This window comes from Bidens hawaiensis, unplaced genomic scaffold (genome assembly GCF_021521415.1).
Source record: "Bidens hawaiensis isolate Kalapana, Puna unplaced genomic scaffold, B.hawaiensis_p1.1 tig00057109_1, whole genome shotgun sequence".
Taxonomy (NCBI): Eukaryota; Viridiplantae; Streptophyta; class Magnoliopsida; order Asterales; family Asteraceae; genus Bidens; species Bidens hawaiensis.
Genome location: NW_027500315.1, coordinates 2565 through 25194, shown reverse-complemented (window position 1 = coordinate 25194; position 22630 = coordinate 2565). Strand labels below are relative to the sequence as shown.

The following is a 22630-nucleotide window of genomic DNA, read 5'->3' as shown; positions in this document are numbered from 1 at the left end:
AAGGTTTCGTAAGAAAAGGTGAGGAAGATAAAGTGTATAAGTTAAGAAAGGCCTTATATGGATTAAAGCAAGCTCCGAGGGCATGGTATCATAGAATCGAAGCTTACTTTAAGAGGGAAGGGTTCAAAAGAAGTAGTTATGATCACACGTTGTTTATTAAGAAGGCACAAAGTAAGACTTTAATGGTGAGCTTATATGTGGACGATTTAATCTATGCCGGAAGTGATGAAAAGATATGTTTCGAGTTCAAGGAGTCGATGAAAAAAGAGTGAGATATGTCGGATTTGGGGAGGATGAAGTATTTTTTGGGGGTGCAAGTAAGTCAAACTAAAGATGCTATATCATTGAGTCAAGAAAGATATGCTAGGGAGGTAGTCAAAAGGTTCGGGTTAGAAGAGGCGAATCCGGTTCAAGTTCCAATGGTACCCGGTTTTGCTTTAACAAAGTCCGGATCAGGGGAAGAGGTTGATGGATCGTGGTACAAAAGTCTGGTGGGAAGTCTTATGTATTTAACTGTTACTAGGCCCGATATTATGTATGTTGTTAGTCTTGTTTCTCGGTTTATGGGGAAACCTAGGGAGGATCATTTGATTGCTGCAAAAAGAATTCTAAGGTACGTAATCGGCACATATGATTTTGGTTTAAGGTATGACAAGGTGGACGAGAAGGGGCTAAGAGTGTACACGGATAGTAACTATGCGAGAGACAACGATGATAGGAGAAGTACATCCGGTTATGTGTGTTTGTTCAGCGGCGCAGCTGTATGTTGGTGTTCTAGAAAGCAGGAGATTGTGACTCTATCAACGACCGAGGCGGAATATGTAGCTGCAAGTTTATGTGCATGTCATTGTGTGTGGATGAAAGGTTTGTTAAAGGAAATGGGAGAAGCCACTGGAATGGTGATTATTAAATGTGATAATACTTCTACTATTAAGTTATCGAAGAATCCGGTTATGCATAGGCGGACAAAGCATATAGATGTTCGTTATCACTATCTAAGGGAGTTGGCTGAAAAGGAGGTAATTCAGTTAGAGTTTTGTGGTACAAAATAGCAAATGGCAGATGTTATGACAAAGCCCATCAAGGAAGAAACATTTAAAGAGGTACGAGAGGCAATGGGAGTATGCATGATTAAACAAGAAACTTGAAGGATTCTTGTTTAGGGGAGGATTTGTTGGTTTGCTTGGTCAAAGTCAGCTGGGTCAAAGGAGCCGTTATTCTCCTTGTGGCTCAAGTTCTAGTTTGTTTTAAATAAGCCGGTTCCTTAGGGGATAATTGGCACGTTATTTAATTTGTTTAAGTCTTCCTTTTATTTCTATGTATTTCCTTATTAGTAGGTAGTTGTTGAAGCAGTTGTATTTCTGGCTATTTAATGCCAATCGATTAATGAAACTAGTATGCACTTTTCATTCATTGTACTCTCTACACACTTGACACTTCATACTTGACTCGCAGTGGTCATTATTGCAGACTTGATGGCTGCAGGAGACCATTCTGGATGCGCACTTTTGAGCAACGCGCTTACGCCTGCAAGGTGAGGACAAGACATTGATGTGCCTTTGCTGACGTGAAATGTTGCTTTGGTTCCTGTTTGGTTGTCGACTGATTGACGCCATGCTGCAAGAATGTCCATACCGGGTCCCGTAACGTCTGGTTTTAGGATTCCAGGACTTGCAAGGTTAGGCCCTCTTGAAGAGAAATAAGTCATCTGTGGATCTGATTTCAGCCCGACCACAGTTCCACCACGAAGGATAGTTGCAACAGGAGAAGAAGTTGAGTTCAAATACTTCTTAATTTCAACCCCTTCTTTGTAACCCACATTTGACGCGAGTATAACATGAGGTTCTGCTATTATACTCTGGCCATAAACATTGCTATTAGCCATTATCATGGCAAATCCACCTGCATCCTTAACTACCGTTCCGTTGGAAACAGTATCAAAATCTTCCCCATGATCACACAACACTACCTTCCCCTTGACATCAATGCTGTCCAGTGATGCTTTAGTGCACCATGCTCCGTAAATAAGAGGCCGAAGCTTCTGGTCAGAATCCATTGGTTGGTACAAGGATTCACCATGAAATTTCTTCTTGTTTCCAAGAACAACCGTTGTCCTGAATCTTTTATCGATTGTACTAGCCCCAACTGTAAGGATCCATGGGGCCGCATTTGATAATGATGCACTCTTCGGCCCAGAATTACCTGCTGAACAACTCACGAAGATCCCTTTCTGCACGGCACTGAAGGCGCCAATTGCTACACTATCATTGTGAAAGGACGAGGAATTTAGACCTAGCGAAAGAGACATCACGTTAACACCGTCTTCAATAGCTGCATCCATGCCCGCCAAGAGGATATCGTCCGTAAGAGTCGTGTTGTACGAACCTAGTTTATACATGGCTACGTGCGCTAATGGAGCCATCCCATTGGCAGTGCCATTCCCCAGTCTGAAAACGTTTGCATTGTCTACAAAGTTCCCTGCAGCGGTACTTGAAGTGTGTGTCCCGTGGCCATAATTATATATCGGTGAAAGTCCCCTCACAAAGCTTCTCATTCCGATGAGTTTGTTATTACACCCCGCCACTTCACATTTACCTTTCCATGTTGATGGTGGAGGAGGGACCCCATGGTCATCAAAAGAAGGATGCCCAGGAGTAATTCCAGTATCGAAAAGGCCAATTATGATTCCCTTTCCATGGTTTGAATCTTTCCACAACCTTGAGTTTTGGCTCAAGCCCAGAAAGTTAGGTGAACGAGTTGTGTGTAACTGATACACTCAGGCCTTACGGATAAAACTCCACCGAAACTCTCCATCATCTTTGCTTCATCTGCTGTCATTTTAGCAGCAAATCCTGTAATCACATGCTTATACTTGAACACCATCTCCGGTTTCTCATTTGATCGCAAAGCTACTTTTAACAAAAACGAGTTATACCAGTCTTCAATGTTGAGGACCTGGCCTTCAGGCGAACTTAAGTGAACAATGTAGGTTTTTAGCTCAGTGGCTTTGGTAGGCAATACAATGAAAATGGCCGTGCAAGTGAAAAATAACACAAAACCAATTTTTGGCAACATTTTGTGTGTGTGCGCGCGCCAAGTGATATTCCTAATGTGTATCTATATATCATTAAGGTGAGAGGGAGTTTAGTTTGCACTTACCAACGAGTGAATACGACTAACGAAAAACATCACTAATTTTATAGTTACTTTCAAACACATAATATGGTATATCATGCTCTCACTTAACTGGCTAGAATTAGGAAAGTTGTTTCCATAATGCCTTCTTTTCTTCATTTCTATACGTTTCTCTCCTTCTAAAAGAGGGCTTAAACCCACTGCAAGTCACTTAGTTTTCATAGTGATATATCTTGCTTTTAAGACAAGGAAGATTAATTTATCACGTTTATCATTGTTTGCAAGATTATCTTTAATTAATTAGCAAGTTGTCGTTATGCTCGCTTTGGTATACTGTAAACAATCGCTTTGAGTTTGTTTTGTGCATGATACATTAGTGAACAAAATATATCCGCCTAGAGTTTGATCCGAAATGGCCTTGAATGTCAGTGACAAACTAAAATGACACAAACTTAAAGTTGGCCGTCACATGCTCATTGTGAACCAGAGAGGCTTCATTGTGGCTCAATGCTTACAGTCTGCTTTGTCACTGATTAGAAGAAATATGTTGCTGGTTTTTGATGATTAATTAAATGAATGGAAACTTTTTAGATGTGTATCGAGTAGAGTCGTAGAGATATACTCTTTAAAAATGGAGTTAGCATCATTAACTCTTAACTAATACATGAAAAGCTTTAACATTTATAACTAACATTTATAAATAAAATTATCATGTAATTAGAACCCTTCACATAATTTAAATTTTATAAATATTCTCCAAAGTGGCATGTTTCAATGTATTATTAGACTATGTTTGGTGGTTTGGTTAGTTAAAACGTCACGTTACTGTCATGTAGACAGTGAGCTTTAACTAACGAACCCTTTAACAAGGATATTATGGTTTAATTAGATATTGAAAAACAAAAAACAAAAAAACTAAATGATTGATTAAAATATGGTGAACCAAGTTATAAGAAATTTAAACTTCTTACACTTATTGTTAGGTGGATTAAATACATAATGTATAAATCAGATAAACTTGACCACTATATAATCATGTCTGAGTTCTAACTATTACAATGTTGCAAAGGATGTATATTCCTAAATTGTGAAGGTTTAGGTTTCATAATAACAAAATATGTAGATTTCGAAGTAGCATTCGAGGTAATGCAAGTTAGTCTTAAAAGAAAAACACACACCTTTATATATTAAAGCATCAAACTATTATTATGGAATCATATAAACTTTCAACTTTTTGCATTATATTTGACGATCATAAGTCATAACATGTGATCATGTAGCTCACTTGGTCCATAAAGATATATTTATGTACTGTAAGTTGGAAATAAATTTTGGCCACTAAAATATAATGGATAAAGTTGAAAAGTTATTACTCCTTCAAATTTTAGCTACAAAAGTTTCACGTTTTTACACTTTTTGCATACAAAACTGTTAGCATTTTAAATTTGGGCAAGAAACCTTTTTTTATGGTAGTGTAACGAACTAAACCAATACTAACGAGTTACCTTTGCGTAATTGCCCAACGCGCAGGTTCAAAGCAACTACAACTAAAGGGTTTAGATCCTTTCAGGTTTCTGATGAGGCAATCGGTGTAGACATTAGATATTTTTTCAAATCAAGTTCGAGCCGCCCGAGCACATAGCAGGGTCTCCAACTTGTTTAAATTTATTTTGTATTGAATGGGCCTGGGCTAGCATGTGGTAGAAACTTTTGTAGCCTTTCATTTAGGTTATGTGTTGTGGAAGGGCTATAAAATGATGCGATTTGTGTCATGTGACGGCGTGACGCCCAGTCAGCAAATGAGGAATTTTTGTTTTAAGGGTGTAGTGGTGTTGTATGTATGTATGTATTATATTACACACACATAATATAATATAATAATAAACACAAAACATACACCAGCAACAAAAACCTGTCGCCCCCCTCTCTCTGTCCCCCCTTTTATCGCCCGAGAGGGGGGGGGGGTCCACCCCGTTATCGCTCCAAATCGCCCACAATTGCCGCCCACTACGTATAGTCTTACAACGTTGATTTTTCTAAAAAATAATTAATTAATATTATTATTCATAATCTACTTCATACATAGTCATAATCTTGCCGAGAATCATCAACAAACAATGAACAATCCCAACTTGGTGATCTTTTGAATTATCCTCAACCGATGCTTGGATTTGGTCTCTTAGTGTAAACACGGAATTTTCAGTAAAGGATCTTAAATTATACATTGATAAAGTGTCTCTTGATACACCCAATTTAATTCGACTCCAACTGGATGGAACTCTTTTATTCCAAGAAAAGTTAACATTTTGGTTTGACGGATACTTCTAGATCGTTTGCCTACTATATGGAATCTTAGTCGCCGTGCAAATCGAGTGTTGAAGACAATGATCATATTTTAGGCTCTTGTTATATTGCTTCGAGATCTTAGAGATTGGTCGCAAATTGATTAAACATTAATTTTATGGTTGCAGTTCGGCCAAATACTTTGATGAAATTACTTGATGGTGCTAGAATTAATGCTACGAAGAAAAAGCTTATCGAGGAAGTTTGGTTCTGCACTTGGTGGATGCTATGGAGACACAAACACTTTTATCTTTTAATCGAATAAAATTAGGAATAGAGAGTTTTATTATTCTATTTACACTACTTTTATCTTTGGTATGTTTATAAAGACCCAAGGGCGAAGCTATGCGGGGACCAGGGGTGGCCCCGGCCACTGCCGTTTTCTCCGTTAACATGTTAAATTTCGCGATTTTTCTCGAAAATTTTTATAGGTATTAAGCGCGGTCACCCCCGATGTATTTTCCCAAAATGCTACCGGTCACTATTGATTTTTTTTCCAAATATAATAACCCATCGTTTGTTAATTTTTTTTCTAAAACCTCGCAATATTTATAAAGAAAAGTTACAAAATAGTAGTCGAATAGTAAAAAATTTGTTTTTTTTTAAATATTATAGGTCTTTGCAATTCTTCTTCTAGGTATTCACCCTTAGGGATGAGATCGGTACCATACCGGTGTCGGTACCGATACCAAATATTCGGTTGGATACCGGTATTGAAGGTAAAATTTGAGATATACCGGTACCAAAACTCAAAACCTTGGTATGTATTCAATACCGACGGTACCAAATCTGTACCGATTTCGGTATCGGTATCGGTACCGGTATCAATACCGAATTTGCTTATCCCTACTCACCCTTACTCTCGCATCATCATGAATATTTTAGGTCTTTGTTGGTTAAAAAATTATTTTGTTTTTTATTGTAAGAACAATTGTTTGAATAAATGAAGAAAAATTATATATATAAATGGCATATTGTTTGATCCGACCCGACCAGACCCGAATCACTGACACGAACCGAATCGTTAACCCGAAAGTTTTTGAGTCTGTGACTTCGGTCACTCCCGTGGTTAAGCCCAAGCTTCGCCATTGTAAAGACCGTAAACTTTTTCTTTGAACTATTGGTTATAAAACCCTCTCTCACTTTATGTGATTTGTTTGTAATGTTTTCCGCTCCTTGTTGGATTCTTTTGTTTCATATATCAAAACCGACCGGATCACTAAAATCACCGATCCGAAACACAGTCTCATTCAAATCTTAACATAACACAAATATACTGTATACGTTCTTAATTAATTTTACTAATATATACCAATTCGATGTCCTCGAACAAGACTCCTATTGCCGGTAACCACCACTATGAACAAGGTACCTTTGGCTCGAATTCTCACACGCATAACGCAGCAGATTCCCGCCAGATTTATCATACCGGACTTGTACCTTTCCGGGCAGTTTCAGTTTCAACATCTGTTGTGTGCAATTATGAGAAGCCAAGAATGTAAGAGGTGAAGTCGCAGGGGAGGGTTTCTTTGGAAGCGAAAGAAACGCTCTGATTTTGAGATTTGAAGACTGCACAGAAGGTGTTCGATCATATTCCTCAATGAGATTTGCTAGATCCTCGTCGGAAGTGATCGAAACAAGCGCGTCTAGATCTTCCGTTGGTAATTGACAACGCAGAGTCACCGGCGTCCCACAAAGTTCACCGAGTTTCATCAGTAATTCTGTTCAAGAGAAAATCTCGTTTCAATATGTGTGCATGAAACCGTAAAAATCGATTTGAAACCGAAAAATAGAGAAAATTGAAAAATAAATCAAACTGAATGAAAAACGAAGGCTTGGTTTTATGTTTTCTAAACCGTAATAACGGTTAGAATTTGATTTTGTATGTAATAAAGAACGAAAAAACCAAACCAACCTAAATTTTATAGACTTTTATTATTATTATTATTATTATTATTATTATTATTATGTTGAGTGATTCATAAAAATTTAATAAATATACAACTCAAAAATTTTGAATTATAATAATCTAAGTAGTATTAATCACCAAAATCATATAGGTTTAAATTAGTTATTTAAGCCCAAATTCATTTTTTCAGCTTAAGCTTTAACTGAAAAAAACTAAAAAAATATAATAAACATGTAACTAAAAAAATTTAGTCCAAATATATAATAATAAGTAATTAGTTTTTAATTAATTAATTGAGTAATTAACAAATTGATTTATGCACGGATTCATTATTTTAGCCAAATTATTTTATCAAACTTAAATGACGAAAGTGAAAAAACTTAAACCAGGCGGTTTTCAAAAATTCAAAATCATAAGATTCTGTATTTGGTTTGGTTATAGCCAAAACCGACTCAAACCAAATCATGCAAAACCTACTAATACCCTTCTCTACCCGTTCCGATCCAATATACAAACAAAAAATGTTGGTAAAGTCGATCGATCGGAGTTAAAGACCTACCAGAGAAAGGAATGGAGCGATCAATGGCGAGGACTCGAGTTTCGCCGCCATAGTACCGGAGCTTGCCGTCAGGATGGCGCGGGAGGATCTTACCGCCATAACTGCAAAGGAATTTGATGGTTCCGGTGGGTTTAGGGGTGACAACTTCCATTTGAGATGTAGATGCAAAGCAAGAGGTGTGTTTGTGTTTGTGTTGCTTTCTAAAGGTTGATGGAGTTGCCATTTATAGGGATTGCTTTAGATTTGAATTGCTAATACGAGGAGGAAGTTAGTTCATGTGGGGTATCCTACGTGTTTTTGTTCCATCTATTGGATGCAAATAACGTGCAACTAACTTCTTCCTTCACTTTTGGCTTTACACAAAACTCCAAAACATTTTTGAACATGAATATTGATATTTCAAGAAATCAACTTATAATTTGAATCTCTTTTAAAAATTAAACTCACTAATTACATTAAATTGAGTTAGTGATTTTATTTAGGAACTTTGATGTGTTATAAGGTGTTTTCTTTTTTAAAGGTTAAGGATTCGAGTTCGGTTGATAGACACAGGGACATTGATGTAATATTATTAGGAGCGGATTAAATTGTAGTTAATAAGAAAAACAATAAAGGGAATTTGAGAAAAAAATGTCTAGTCCCAAATGTTTGATTAATGTAATTTTAACTCGTGTTTTATTGTAATTTTAACTATCAAAACACTAACTGTATTTGTTGCTACAAGTGCTGTGAAACGGTGAATGATTACAAAATTCAAGTAGGTCATCGCTTCAATTGGATTTGAACGGTTGCCTGCTAAGAATAAAACTACTATTAATCTCATCACGTGAGGGGTCTCATACGATTAGCCTTCAATGGCATCTTGAGTTAGCCCGGGAATTCTATTTTGCCGAGAGGCTGTCTTTCAACAAGGTTTTGTAAAGAAGTCTCAGGTAAAAGTACTCATCTTATAATGCATGTGATTTGCTTATTAATGTGACACAATAAAATGTTTTCTTTAATCACTCACTAGATTTAACACATAATTGAATGTAACATATCGATAACAAAAGTTAACAATTTTACGTTAGTTCTGATTAGCTTCTTTTGGGTGAAACACAACGTTTTCAAGTCAGACCGGATGAACTTGTTGAAATAAGAATCGGGCTTGGAATGGGCTGATTAAACCTATATAACCATTCTCCATTTGCATTATTGGTCGGACTGGTGAACATGGTGACCAAATCAGATTTTCATTTGTTTCACCAAATTTTATTTGTATTTTACATGTAAAATTTTGTGTTGTATATATTTTATAATGGTCAACCGGTTCTAATGTCCCTTTCAACCGGTATGTTTGTCATTCTAAAAACATAGGTGAAACACGGAAACATGAAAGTGAATCGGGCTGCCTAACCTTTAAGTTGAAATCTGGGGTATAAATGACTCTTCATGAACATGACACAACACCTGTCTGATGAAGAATGGCACACGTACAACCCATCTTTGTCCAGGTGTCATCTTCTTTGTCGGCATTCACATCACACGTTTCACCTACTCCACGCCCCATGGCCGTTCTCTACCTCCAAATTTGCAAGAGCCACCCGTTTTCTTTCTAATATTCACACCACCAATATTTTTATGCTTTTTTTTTTCTTTTTCTTTTTCTTATTTTCAATTATTTTTAGTGAAAATTATGCCACCAGAAAATATAGAAATATCGCATATTTTATTCAACATTCGATCCATAGAACTAAAAGTATTTTCTTGACTTCGTCTATTTATGTATATTTGTTAATAATATTCTTTTCTTATTTGATTAAATGCAAGAATAGTAGCATATTTTTGACTAATTCATGTACGTTTATATTTTATACATATTCGTTTTTATGTTCATTCATTTTGTGCATATATACGTTTACAAGTTCACTCAAATTTAACTAGCAAAACAAAATTTAGAACCAAATTATTCTTGAGCTTTTTTGTTCAAATATTCTAATTCATATAACTAAAAGTTTGTTTATGTTCGCTTATTATTAATAAACGAGCATTTTAGAAACTGTTTTTTTGTTTATTTGATCATATGGACAAATATATACATACGTTTCATTCATGTATATATGTCTGTTTCTGTACATTATCATTCGAAGTTACTAGCTATAGAAATTTAGAACCAAATTGATTTGCATATTTTGGAATCGTAACTTATCAGCCCTCTTATATTTTTGAACCAATCAGATTTTCAAATTTACTACCCGATTCATGTAAACTTTACTTTGAACATTGCTGTTTAGTTTTATTATTTTAAAACGTTTTAATGTTGGATATCATATCATTGAAGCATATGCTGAATATGGATTTAGACTTGAACTTGGATTTTTTTTTTTAGTTAATGAACATTGTAAGTATTCATTTCACATAAAAGGATCTAATTACAATAAAGAGGCCGGTAAGCGGGCAATAAGCTGCGCCGCCACCCTCTTTTGAATGACAAAACCGATCCTACTGAAAATAAAATTATCGTTCTTCGGCGTCGTTGAGTTACTGTGCACGACCCGCTGAACTCTTTTTAGAAATGTAGCAGCATCGGGAGCAAGAGACCCAAATGTATCAAAAGCAAATAGAATGAAGGCGTGTTGATTCTCGGCACACGTCTTCTCATGCTTAGCAATTTTTCCTGCTTCTGCCTTTAGCACGGCCTGCCTAGCAACAAACCCGGTGTCCCCAGCCCATCCAAACACAAGAATGTCCGCTGGTCGGAGAGTAGACCTTCCTTCACGCGGATCTGACAAGAAATTCACAAGAGCCTCTTTTCTTGCCGAGATTCCCGCCCGTTTTAACACATCACAAAGGACATCCCTGACCAGATCATGTCTATATTTAAACCCCGGGAGTTCTTTGCAATGAACCGCATGTTCACCAAAATTATCTAAACACGCCTTACGACAGACAGGGCATGGCTCATCAACTGGGAATAGGGGGATCATTAAACGATATTTAAGAATGGCTCAGTACTCCACTGCCGACATGTGCTGCCCTAACCCTTTGATGGGGGTGACAGTCAAAAAGTCTTGAGCATGAGGAGCCTGAAGACATGCTAATACCGCTCTCTGACGAGAGGACATGCCAAACTTTTCTCCCAAACTTTGGACGGTTTTACTATAAAGGGCACTCGTCAAAGCATTTTGGGCTTTAGGGGGGGCGGTGTCCTTATTAGCGAACCCGCCAAGATCAAGATCGGGAATAGAGTTGTGCAAATAATCCATCGCACACCCAAAATCGGAATCTAACCCATCAACACCACAATCACGCAAAATGTGGTCTTGTAACTTCCAAGATTGTGCTCTCGAGGCTATGAAAGCATAGGTGGAAACATCCTCAACTGAATATAACCCTAAACCACCTAAATGGATAGGGAGGGAGGCTAGTCTCCATTGAAAATCCCCAAAAAACGGACCCCCACATACCACAATATCCTCAATCGCCGCTCGAAGTCCTTTGTCAAAAACAGAGACAGCTTCATTAACAAACATAGGCTGACATGTTCGGAGTTCTAACAACAACTTAGCCACCTCCATACATGAGCGAAGCAAGAGAAGCTCACATTGAGGGTCACGCAGGCGAGTAAGACATCTCATTAGTTCCACAGCTCTTGAAGCTCTGGTACTGGCCAAACTACCGATAAACCCAGCGTCTCGGCTAACCGCACCTCCAAGGAGTTTTACCCCTAACTCCGGTCTCCCAATCCCGATAGGAAATAAACCTACTTTTGCCTTTATCCCATTGCACGACGGCCAATATACTTCGGTCTTTTTAATATTAAGCTCAAGCCCCAGACTTGGCCCCTTGGACCTAATAATATCCAGGGCTTTAGCCACTTCGTTGGCGTCTCCTATAATCGTACCATCATCTAAGTACCATGCATGTAACTTGGATATTCAAAATTTCAAATGTTTGCATTTTAATTGGTTTATCTTTGTTTAGAATATTATCAGTCTAAGGTAAATATATACATACTAACACGAACAAGAAAAAGCTCGTTTATTTCTGTTTGTTCAGTTAAAGTCAAACAAACAAACACAAACAAATCCCATCCATCATCCATGTACATTCAATTCGTTTACAAACATAAGCTTTTGAGTTAAGCACTTAAGCCTGACAGGGAAAAATAAGCCCATGCTCAAGCCCATTCCACTTTAATGCATTGATCCCGCATTCTCTTTACTTCAGATTTTATGCCCATTGTATATTTGTATATGCTATTAAACACGAGATGTTACATTTTTGAAAAACAAATTAACTATGTAAACATCTTCAAGACTAGTAGTAACAACTTTCTATACATCGAACGCTAAAGTTGTTCATGTCATTAACACAAATATCATTCAACCAACGGTTTGCTAAATTGTTCTTTTTCTTCATCCACTTTCCCTCGAGTGTCACCGCCCCAATTTTGAATTCGGTCTCCGGCAATGTTCGCCTGAAGTCCAAAGCGATCAAGAGTTGTTCATGTCATTAGGATATATTCCATTTACACTAGCACACAATAAATATGAAGAAACAAACTTCGCTTTGTAATTTGTACCTCATTGTTCCAATTTGTCCGCGCAACCATCATAAGCAACAAACAACATTGCATACTTGTTCCCACAACCATTCCGTACCATATTCCCTGCGTTTCGTAGGCAGAGTTTCAACATTAGTACAACCGGAAATCACTTCATTTGCGGTAGGTTTTAGGCAAATAGTAACCTAGTTTTACTATTATTCCACAAGAGTGACTCGAACCGTTCAAGAGGTCTAACCGAGTAGGTTAAGCCTCTTAATTAAAAGTAATTAATGTGGTCATATATATCACGACATTTGCCCTAATTTTTATGATCTATATTCGCAAATAAGATCTAACCTTGACTCCCATATTGAACTTAAACCCGAGCAAGAGACCCAATGGTATGCCAACAATGAAATACGACGCAATGTTCATGTAAACAACTGTGGTCTGCCAACCTGCTCCAATGGCCACCCCTGAAACATATATCTCCAATTTAACATCTACCAAAATTATGCCATGGACACCACACTAAAGATATGACATTTTGGGTGGCTAATTTACCGGAAAGAACAGACTGCATACTGTTTCCGATAGTACTAACTCCTAGCAACAATGTGAGCTCTTCCACGAGTCGTATTACTTCTTGACTGCTTGTAAAATATATCGGGTATTGTTTCTTGTACACTAGAAGTACCGTTGAGGAAAACAGTTCAAGTAGTAGGGAAGTAAAGACCACCACAATCACTGCCAATCGTGCGGTTCTTGGTCTTCCGTATCCAAGTTCATTCGACACCCTTACACTATAACATACACAAAAATGTTATATATTTGGCATGAGTGATTGTTTTATCGGGCTAGGTTATATATAGGTGCGAACCTTACGGCTACATTTAGTCCCAAGGCAACTGTGCCAACCCATCCTAAAATGTTGACACTGCAATATTGCGAGATCAATTGTTAAACATAGGTTAGTTTCTAAATGACCATATTTGAAGATAATGATCTCACCACACCGATAATGCATCGACCGAGGTTTCAGGATTTTCCATGTAACCAGCGAAGAGAACCAGCGCCAACATGTACCAAGACCCTAAGCTACCAAACACCATTGTCATTGTGTTATACTATTATTTCACACTCAGAAAATCAACTTATATATAGCGAGATAATCTTATTTCATAACAATATAATCAACTATAGGAAGATAATATTATTTCAGAAATGTAATTAAACGTCTAAAATCCTAAAAACACAATATAAACCATTTAAAGTAAAATAACATTTTTAAAGCTATTCAGTTTATACAATTGAAATACCTAAATATAAACACTCATATATACCCAAACTTAGTAATTCAGACAAAGATTAAAATAAATATATAAGTCATATAGCTAATAAATTTTATAAAAATTAAATTTATTTGTAGGGTCATGTGATCGCTACACCATCAAATGACCATCCACAAAACACTCATACGGTCTTTTGACATAAAAAAAATAAAATAAAATAAAAAACAAAACAAAACAAAGGTCATAGTTATGAAATTTATAGGTCAGAACGGCCATCCAACCTTCATCCGAACACCATTCTGTCCGTAGACGGTCAACTTTGAAAATTTATGTTTAAAACGGCCGTCCGGCCTATGTCTTGAAATGTTGTGGAATCAGATGTCAAACAGAAAACGACATCAATAAAACGGAGTCTTACCAAAACATTACCGCCGAGGTAAACGAAACGCGAACAAACCCCTTTAGGTTACTAAACGCCTTCCACGAAAAACCAGACCACGCCAGTCCACACGAGCCCCACAAAACATACGCCAACTGAGCCAACGTTATGAACCACCACGACCCATTAAGCACCATAGCCGCACCCACAAGTCCCCACCCGAGCTTCATAATAGTCACCCAGCTCAAAACCACATGGCTCACAGCTGCCACAGCCGCAATAAACGCCATAGGCATAATGCTACTTTGTGCTTGTAAAAATTTGGCTACTGGGATGACGGTTGCATAGGCGAATAACTGTGGTATCATCCGAACAGCGAAAGTTCCAGCTGCTGTGGCTATTGTGGTCGTCTGGCCGAGCAGGCGGAGGACGGAGACACCAAATATGAAGGTGAACATGAGGATCATTGCGGCGGCGTGGAGAACGATCCATGATCTTTGGAGGTAGATGCCGAGCAGTTCGATCTTGCCGGCACCGTAGGCTTGGCCACATAGTGTCTCTAAAGCACTTCCCATTCCGAACTATGCATGCCATAATAAATTATTAATTATTGATATGAATTAGAATTAGAAAAGGACGCATTTTTTATCTTGTTTGCTCCATTTATATAATTTAACTTAATAACACATTTTTATAAAAAAATTTGAACTTCTAAGTCTCGATCCATCTCTCTTGATTTTACTCACAAAAACTGATTTTATTATTTTCTTTAGGATTTTATATACTCACAATATTATATAGACTGATGAATTGTCGTTCTCTAAATGTAAAGAGTCATTATTGTTTTTAATTATCAAAATTTTCTTTATTACAAAGATTTCAATAGAACGAGTTTTTGATATTTTATTTATTGCATACTCAATGCTATAAAGAATGTTATAAGTATAAAAATCGAAAAATTACATGTGACAGTGACATTCACGCACGTGTGTGTCTATATATATATTAAAAGGAAAAAAAAACCTTAATCGTTATAAATTTCTTTTTTTTTGTTGATAAATTAGATATTTTAAAAAAAGAATAAGACATGATTTGCGACGTAGGCAGGAATGGACTTACCATATGGGTGGAGAGCGGGCGTATCATGTTGAAAAACACTAGTGGTATATATGTGTTTAAACCCTGACCGATTTTAGCGAAATTTCAAGAACAACATAACATAATGACCCTTGTAGAATTTCTAGAACGATATCATGAAATTTTTCGAAACCGGCCCTAATAAAAAACAAAGTTACATGTTTACAATTATAATTATATATGTATATAAAATAACTAGGTTAAATACCCGTGTACAACACGGCTTTAACAAATTTAATTTTGTAAGTTCAAAACATTTGAAATATCTTTTTGACTTCTATATTGATCATAAATCGACAATATCATATAATAGATCATAGATGTCCTATGTTTATATAATATGTACATATAATAATAGTAAGGAATTTACTACTCCTAAGAAGAAAACTATGTTGATTAAATAATTGCATTTGTTACCGGGGCAATTTCATAGAATAGTAATCAAGTTTTAAAAGTGTTTCAATTAAGGTTACTCAACTTTAAAAATTGTTACAATTAAGTCATTAAATTTTCATATTTTATTAAATTAAATGTTTTAACATGTATTTTTAGCGTTTTTCTTTTATGTTCCACATAAGAAATCTTTTTATCTTTTTTTTATGTTGACGTTGAGTGACGACGTAGATTTTATTTTATATTTTTGAATTTTAATATAATTAACATTTTTAAATTTTTTAAATTTTAACTACATATATTGCAAATACCAACCCCCACATCTTATCCTTTATTTTTTTCTTGACACACAAAAATCAGTAAGACTCGATTTGAAAAAAATATATATGAGTGACATAATTGAAACACTTTTGAAAGTTTGTTACTATTTCATGAGATATTTCCTTTTTTACCATATAACATTAGATACACTATGATATAAATACTTTATAATAACTATTATTGATTTACCAGAGAACTTATTTGATCATATTAAATGGTCATGCTATAAGAAAAGAATAATTGATAGGCTTGTTGCACAATAAAATGTACACTATAAATTATGCAAACTAATCATGTCAAAAGGTTTTTTTTTAAACATAAAAAACGATGAATAACATTAAATCATAATAAATCAAGTTACATTTATATTTACAAACATTAAATATAAATCATAAATTTCTAACATTAGAATCCTATTTGTAACTTTACCATCTGTAATATTAATAATTTTACTCTCTTTATGCTTTTGAGTCTTGATAATGTCACATGTAGTTGTCCAAGACTGAAAACCTGATGTTTTTAATACAACCCATTTTTTTATAGTAATTGACCTTGACATTTATTAATTGTCATTGTAAGACAACTGAAAATGGAATTTGTCTTCTCCGAAATTTCCATAATTTGTATAAAATGTCACGGAATTTGTAAAACATAAATAAGTTTGAAAAAAAATTGAACGATTACATGTAATTTAGACACAAAATTTGTACAAATAATTTTGTAACAGAAAGTTTGCAGTTATATAATTTTCATAATTTGTATATTACTATGCCATATAAGTAAGTTGAAATATAACGTTCGAGCAGAAATTAAAAGAGTCAACTTGCTAAATCAGATACAGTTATTTAGATGGTGATTACATTATTTGAATTTGAAAAATCAATTAATTGAATAACACACAAGGCAAAAACTTTTGACGCTTTAAATAATTTGACAAGTTTTGTTATTTTTGAAAATGGTTTTTCCAAGGAATAAAATATTTGTATAAAACGTTACGAAATTTGCAGTTAACATATACTCCGTAAATAAGATAAGTTGACATTTAAAGTTCAAACAGAAATTAAAAGAGTCAACTTGCTAAAGTTAGAGATCTATAATTGGTGTGTAAACTGTACTATTTATATATGATATTAATTATATAGAAAGTCATAAAAATGAATTTGAGAATGATTTTAATTAAGTAGGGTAATAACGCTAATTGCAATGATTTTAGTATAACACGCAACTGACTGCAAATTGCAATGATTTTAGGTGGGGATGAGCTCAGTATCATTCCGGACCGGATCCTGAATTTCCTAAAAACTTGGTATCGGTACGGGTACCGAAAATTCTTGGTTTGGTACCGGTATCGTAGGCAAAAATTCAGTAAACTCCAACACCGATACTGATTGGTACCGAACCCGAATTATTAGATCCTGTTTTCTTAAAAACTTTATGTATTGGTACGAAAATACCCAGTACTATTTGCCCATCCCTAATTCTAGGAAACAAATTTGGTAATGAATTTGATTATTAATAACAATTCATGTGTATGTTTTCGCAAAAATAAGATCATGGAATTCTCTAGATTTTGATCAATTATCTAATATAATGGTATTATCTATATTTTGATCAAAAGTATGAATACCTCGCCACACAAGGTTATTGAAGTACATTCTTTTGTTATCTTTGTCTGCAAAAGAAATGTAATGAAGATCAATATAAAATCAAAAGCCATTATAAATTCACATGTTGCGAAGAGAGTTAACATTCCTAATCACCATGAAGATATTAACATAACAACAGTATGAAAAGAAGTAAAAAAGACAATGACTATACGGGTTTTGATGCTCACTGAACCATCCTAAAACAATGGTTGCATGACAATAGTATCCATCTCAGCATCAGGGGATAATGCCTTACCCCGAGCTTTCAACCAACATGTAAGTATAGTAGCCATGCCATTTCATGATTTAAGTTCTGACCCATTATTTACCAGTTCCAGCATAAATAGCCAGTCAAATAAAAGAAGTATGAATCAATATTAAGAATGTTTACAACCAACATAAGTAACATAACAAACTGAGTGAGGTATAAAAGTTTGGTCTCGATCAGAAGAAACTTTACACTTTATAGCGCATACTTTAATCTTCAATCATTAAGTTATGTGTCCAAAAATATTAACTAAAACATGGACTCAAATGTTCACACGACGAGTAATTGACCAATCTCAATAATACTGTCATCAAGCATCACAAAAAGTAATTTTGACTACTTTCATTTAAATTAATAAAATAAACAATTAAAACAGTAAAAACTAAACCCAATATAAGTTCAATGGCAAGCAAAATGGGAGAGGCCGTTCGCAACAGCATATTGGAATTCTAAAATCACAAAAAATATTCATTATTTTCAACCGTGTTAGTTCATTACATATATACATCAATGTTTCTACCTATTAAATATCTACAACTAACTTTATCCTAAATAATGGTCGATGAACAGGGCCAAAGAAAAACTAAATACATTTGTAATTAACAAACAAATTTATAAGATTTTGATTTCGATAAAAAGATTGCAGAAGATTACAAAAAGAAAACAATATCTAACAAATCAACACTTGAAACATAAAGCAAATAAACCCTAACCTGAATAAAGATGTAGAACAACACAACTGAAATTGTTGAACCATGTATTAAAGTTGTTGAAGGACAGATCGCAGATAGAAAGATCGATTATGGAATTACGATGTGGGAGCGAGAAAATTGAAAACGATCGATAATAAATAAAAAGATGCGAGAGATTCAAGGATTAGGGCATCGATGGAAAGGACAGTTTAAGACTGAAAATCTAAAGCTGGCAGGTGTAGATGATAATCGGTTATAAACTTATAATGTCAAAATTGGGCCGGGTAAGGGATGAGCGTTGATTGTAAAAATAAGTGGGGTGGAAGGCGGGATTTTGAGGGTGAGGAGGGCTGATGAGTGGACACATGACAAACGAAAGTCTTATTTATTAAATAGTATAGATTTAAAGTTGAAATTAGTTAGTTAAACGTTTTCATATAGGCTTACGTAAGGTATCAAAATTATTCTGTCACATGATTTTATTTAGTTATTCCTTTTACGTTAACAAAAATACATTAAATTTAAAAGTTATAAATTAATCAGTGCCCATGATTTACGTTAGTAAATTTTGACCTTAATTAAAGCAATTATAAATTGGGGTAAATATATATTTATATAAGTCAAAAGTTAGCATAGATAATGGATTGAGCATAAATCAGTCAACCTAAAAAATTATATATTTAATATAAATTTACCTAATTAAAGAATTATTGAATGAGCGTATATTAGTCCGAATTTTAAGCTGCATAAGTATTCAATTTTCGTCATGACTAATATAAATTTAATGTCTTTACGAAAAAAAAATGTGTATTATAATTTATTTGAATGTCTATTATTTTTTATAAATTTTTCGTATCTCATGTTACAAAAAAAGATTCTCTTTTTAAAAGTCCAGACTTAACATAGTAATTTGATTGAGCATAAATCAATCAAGTTAACAAATTGTATATATAAAATAAATTTAACGAACAACGAATGTATTCAAGTTGATGACAGAGTAATATAACTTGATCTAACTTAATTATATAAATAACTAACGAACACCGAAGATGACGCTTATTAATCAATTAATGCCTAAGTAGATAATGAAGTCGATTTAGTGTTTATATAAATAATTAACGAACACCAAATCAAATGAGAAAGCAACTATAACATACCGGCGGTCCGAACATGCTGCTGCAACACTGGAGAAGTGGAATCGATTAATGCCTAAATACATAATGAAATCAATTTAGTGTTTATATAAATAATTAACGAAGACCGAATCAAATGAGAAAGCAACAACCATAACATACCGGCGGTCTGAACATGCTGCTGCAACACCGGAGAAGTGGAATCGATTAATGCCTAAATACATAATCAAATCGATTTAGGGTTTATATTAATAGTTAAAGAACAACGAATCAAATCAGAAAGCAAAAACTATAGCATACCGGCGGTCCGAACATGCTGCTGCAACACCGGAGAAGTGGAATCGATTAATGCCTAAATACATAATGAAATCAGTTTAGTGTTTATATAAAATAAATTTAACGAACAGCGAATGTAATCGAGTTGATGACAGAGTAATATAACTTGATCTAACTTAATTATATAAATAACTAACGAACACCGAAGATGACACTTATTAATCAATTAATGCCTAAGTACATAATGAAGTCGATTTAGTGTTTCTATAAATAATTAACGTACACCAAATCAAATGAGAAAGCAACTATAACATACCGGCGGTCCGAACATGCTGCTGCAACACCGGAGAAGTGGAATTGATTAATGCCTAAATACATAATGAAATCAATTTAGTGTTTATATAAATAATTAACGAAGACCGAATCAAATGAGAAAGCAACAACTATAACATACCGGCGGTCTGAACATGCTGCTGCAACACCGGAGAAGTGGAATCGATTAATGCCTAAATACATAATCAAATCGATTTAGGGTTTATATTAATAGTTAAAGAACAACGAATCAAATCAGAAAGCAAAAACTATAGCATACTGGCGGTCCGAACATGCTGCTGCAACACCGGAGAAGTGGAATCGATTAATGCCTAAATACATAATCAAATCGATTTAAAGTTTATATTAATAGTTAAAGAACAACGAATCAAATCAGAAAGCAAAAACTATAGCATACCGGCGGTGGCGGTGGCTGGTGCGGTGGCGGTGGCGGGTGCTGCAACACCGGAGAAGTGGAATCCGGTGAGAAAACGGGGTTGGCGATGGCGGTGGCGGGTGTGGGTGCGGCTGCAACACAGGAGAGGAGACGAACGGAGATGAAGGCATTCTACAGCCTGATTACACCAGTGAGGAGGACATGAAGGATGAATTAGGGTTTGTTTGAAAGATCTGGTGGTAACAATTAGAATCGGGCCGGGTTAATGGTTTCTAAATGGATTGTGGACATAGGCGGGAATGGATGAGTGAGGGTGGGCTAAACGAATGACACGTGGCTAGAGGAAAGCTTTATTTATTTAATTGTATAGATTTATCTTGGTAAATTTGAATTTAGTAGAAACAATTTTAATACAAGTTTAAGCCAAAATACTCACTTAATCTATACCTAAGTTTTGAGTCAAAGTCTTAAACTCCTTTGGTTATACGATATTTTGTTTAATTATTTTTTCTTATATATGACACAACCCAATTCGATCTGACTAGAACGACCATTCCAAACCAAAAAAAATAATAATTATGTACCGATTAAAGAACCCGAAAATCAACCGCACCAGAAAAGAAATTATATAGCAATAATCAATTGAATACCAACCCAAAAGGTTTTCTACTTATATGAAAAAATTAATTCCCTGGATCCTATGGATGTAGATTTTACACACATAAAAATTCTTTTATGTATTTTTTTAAATTTAAGAAAAGGAAATAAATATTGCATTTCCATTAATTTTCTTTTATTACTTTATTTATGTAAACACTTTATGAACGAAAAAGTAAATGGCTGATCTTGTTTACACTATATGTTATAGTCTTATATATAATTAATAATATACATACCAGTATGGCAAAAGAGAAGCTGCCAATGATGGAGTTCTCTACAGAGACCGCAGCAAGTTCGATGGTTCCAAGTTGTCCGGCGAACAGTTGGGTTGTGGCTCCAAGGGTGTACTGGCAAAGGGAGGTGAATATAGCCGGTGCAGCTAAATACCACAGCCTTTTGAACTCTATATAAAACTCCCTACAAAAGTCTCCAACTCCATTTATTTGAGTATCTTCACCATTAAAGGACAAGTGTTTAAGGTTTGTGTAGTGGTTGTGACATGTGTCACCGGAGAGAAGTGGCTATTGCTTCCCAGTCTCCATTAAGGTGGGTGGTGGGTTGTGAGTTAACAACTTAACATGTGAGAAAATTGCGAACCTTTGAGGTTGAGGTGATTTTTAATCAACCTCAAACGTGTACTTCACGTTTACTATAAATGTTAAAGTCACATTATATTTTTTAACAAGTGACATTGTGACGGTGGGTTAAAATCCTTGTTGCGTCTGGGATTGCGGTTAGAACTCGTTCGGTATTGGTTCGGTTTGTTACGTGGTAAACGAGATGTGTTCTTATCTACTTTAACAATTCAAGAATATTATAACTAAAATTTTATTTTATAAATAATTTTGTTATTATAAAACAATTAAATAAGTTCGGTTCATTCACTGTAGTAATAGATTTGCGCAAGAAAATAAAAGCGACTTGAATAAAATTTATGTTCAAACTATTCTCGGAATGCTTGCATTTTGTTACAACTAATTATTATTCTTATGAAAACGTTTCGTTATTAATTTAATTAAGAATTAAAGTTAATTGAAGTTAATTATTTGTGAAGGTTCAAGTAAATTATCAAACTTAGGAAAGTGAAATAGTGATTTCATTATATAATCAGGGTTAGAAAAAATCCCAAATAAAAAAGTGGAAATCGGCCACTATCAAATTCAAACACAAACACCCACCCTCCACGCTTTAACCATCACCATCTAGATCAATTACACATACATTAAAACCGGTTATGGTAAGGACATAAA

At 34.9% G+C, this 22630-nt stretch overlaps 2 protein-coding genes and 1 pseudogene across 2 annotated transcripts; all 3 read right to left on the bottom strand.

Moving 5' to 3' along the window:
- Positions 1-1438: 1438 nt before the first annotated feature.
- Positions 1439-3075, bottom strand: LOC143601796 (subtilisin-like protease pseudogene; annotated as a pseudogene).
- A 3665-nt stretch (positions 3076-6740) lies between these two features.
- Positions 6741-8329, bottom strand: LOC143601801 (RAF-like serine/threonine-protein kinase PRAF). Its single transcript, XM_077079109.1, has 2 exons — positions 7947-8329; positions 6741-7199 (listed from the first exon to the last, which is right to left on the bottom strand). The coding sequence occupies exons 1-2, from the start codon at positions 8167-8169 to the stop codon at positions 6817-6819; spliced, it is 606 nt and encodes a 201-aa protein (XP_076935224.1). The 5' UTR covers positions 8170-8329; the 3' UTR covers positions 6741-6816.
- A 3833-nt stretch (positions 8330-12162) lies between these two features.
- Positions 12163-22089, bottom strand: LOC143601800 (protein DETOXIFICATION 29-like). The gene is made up of 8 exons (XM_077079108.1): positions 21617-22089; positions 14185-14726; positions 13486-13572; positions 13355-13411; positions 13039-13277; positions 12832-12950; positions 12511-12597; positions 12163-12405 (listed from the first exon to the last, which is right to left on the bottom strand). The coding sequence occupies exons 2-8, from the start codon at positions 14718-14720 to the stop codon at positions 12307-12309; spliced, it is 1224 nt and encodes a 407-aa protein (XP_076935223.1). The 5' UTR covers positions 14721-14726; positions 21617-22089; the 3' UTR covers positions 12163-12306.
- Positions 22090-22630: the final 541 nt, after the last annotated feature.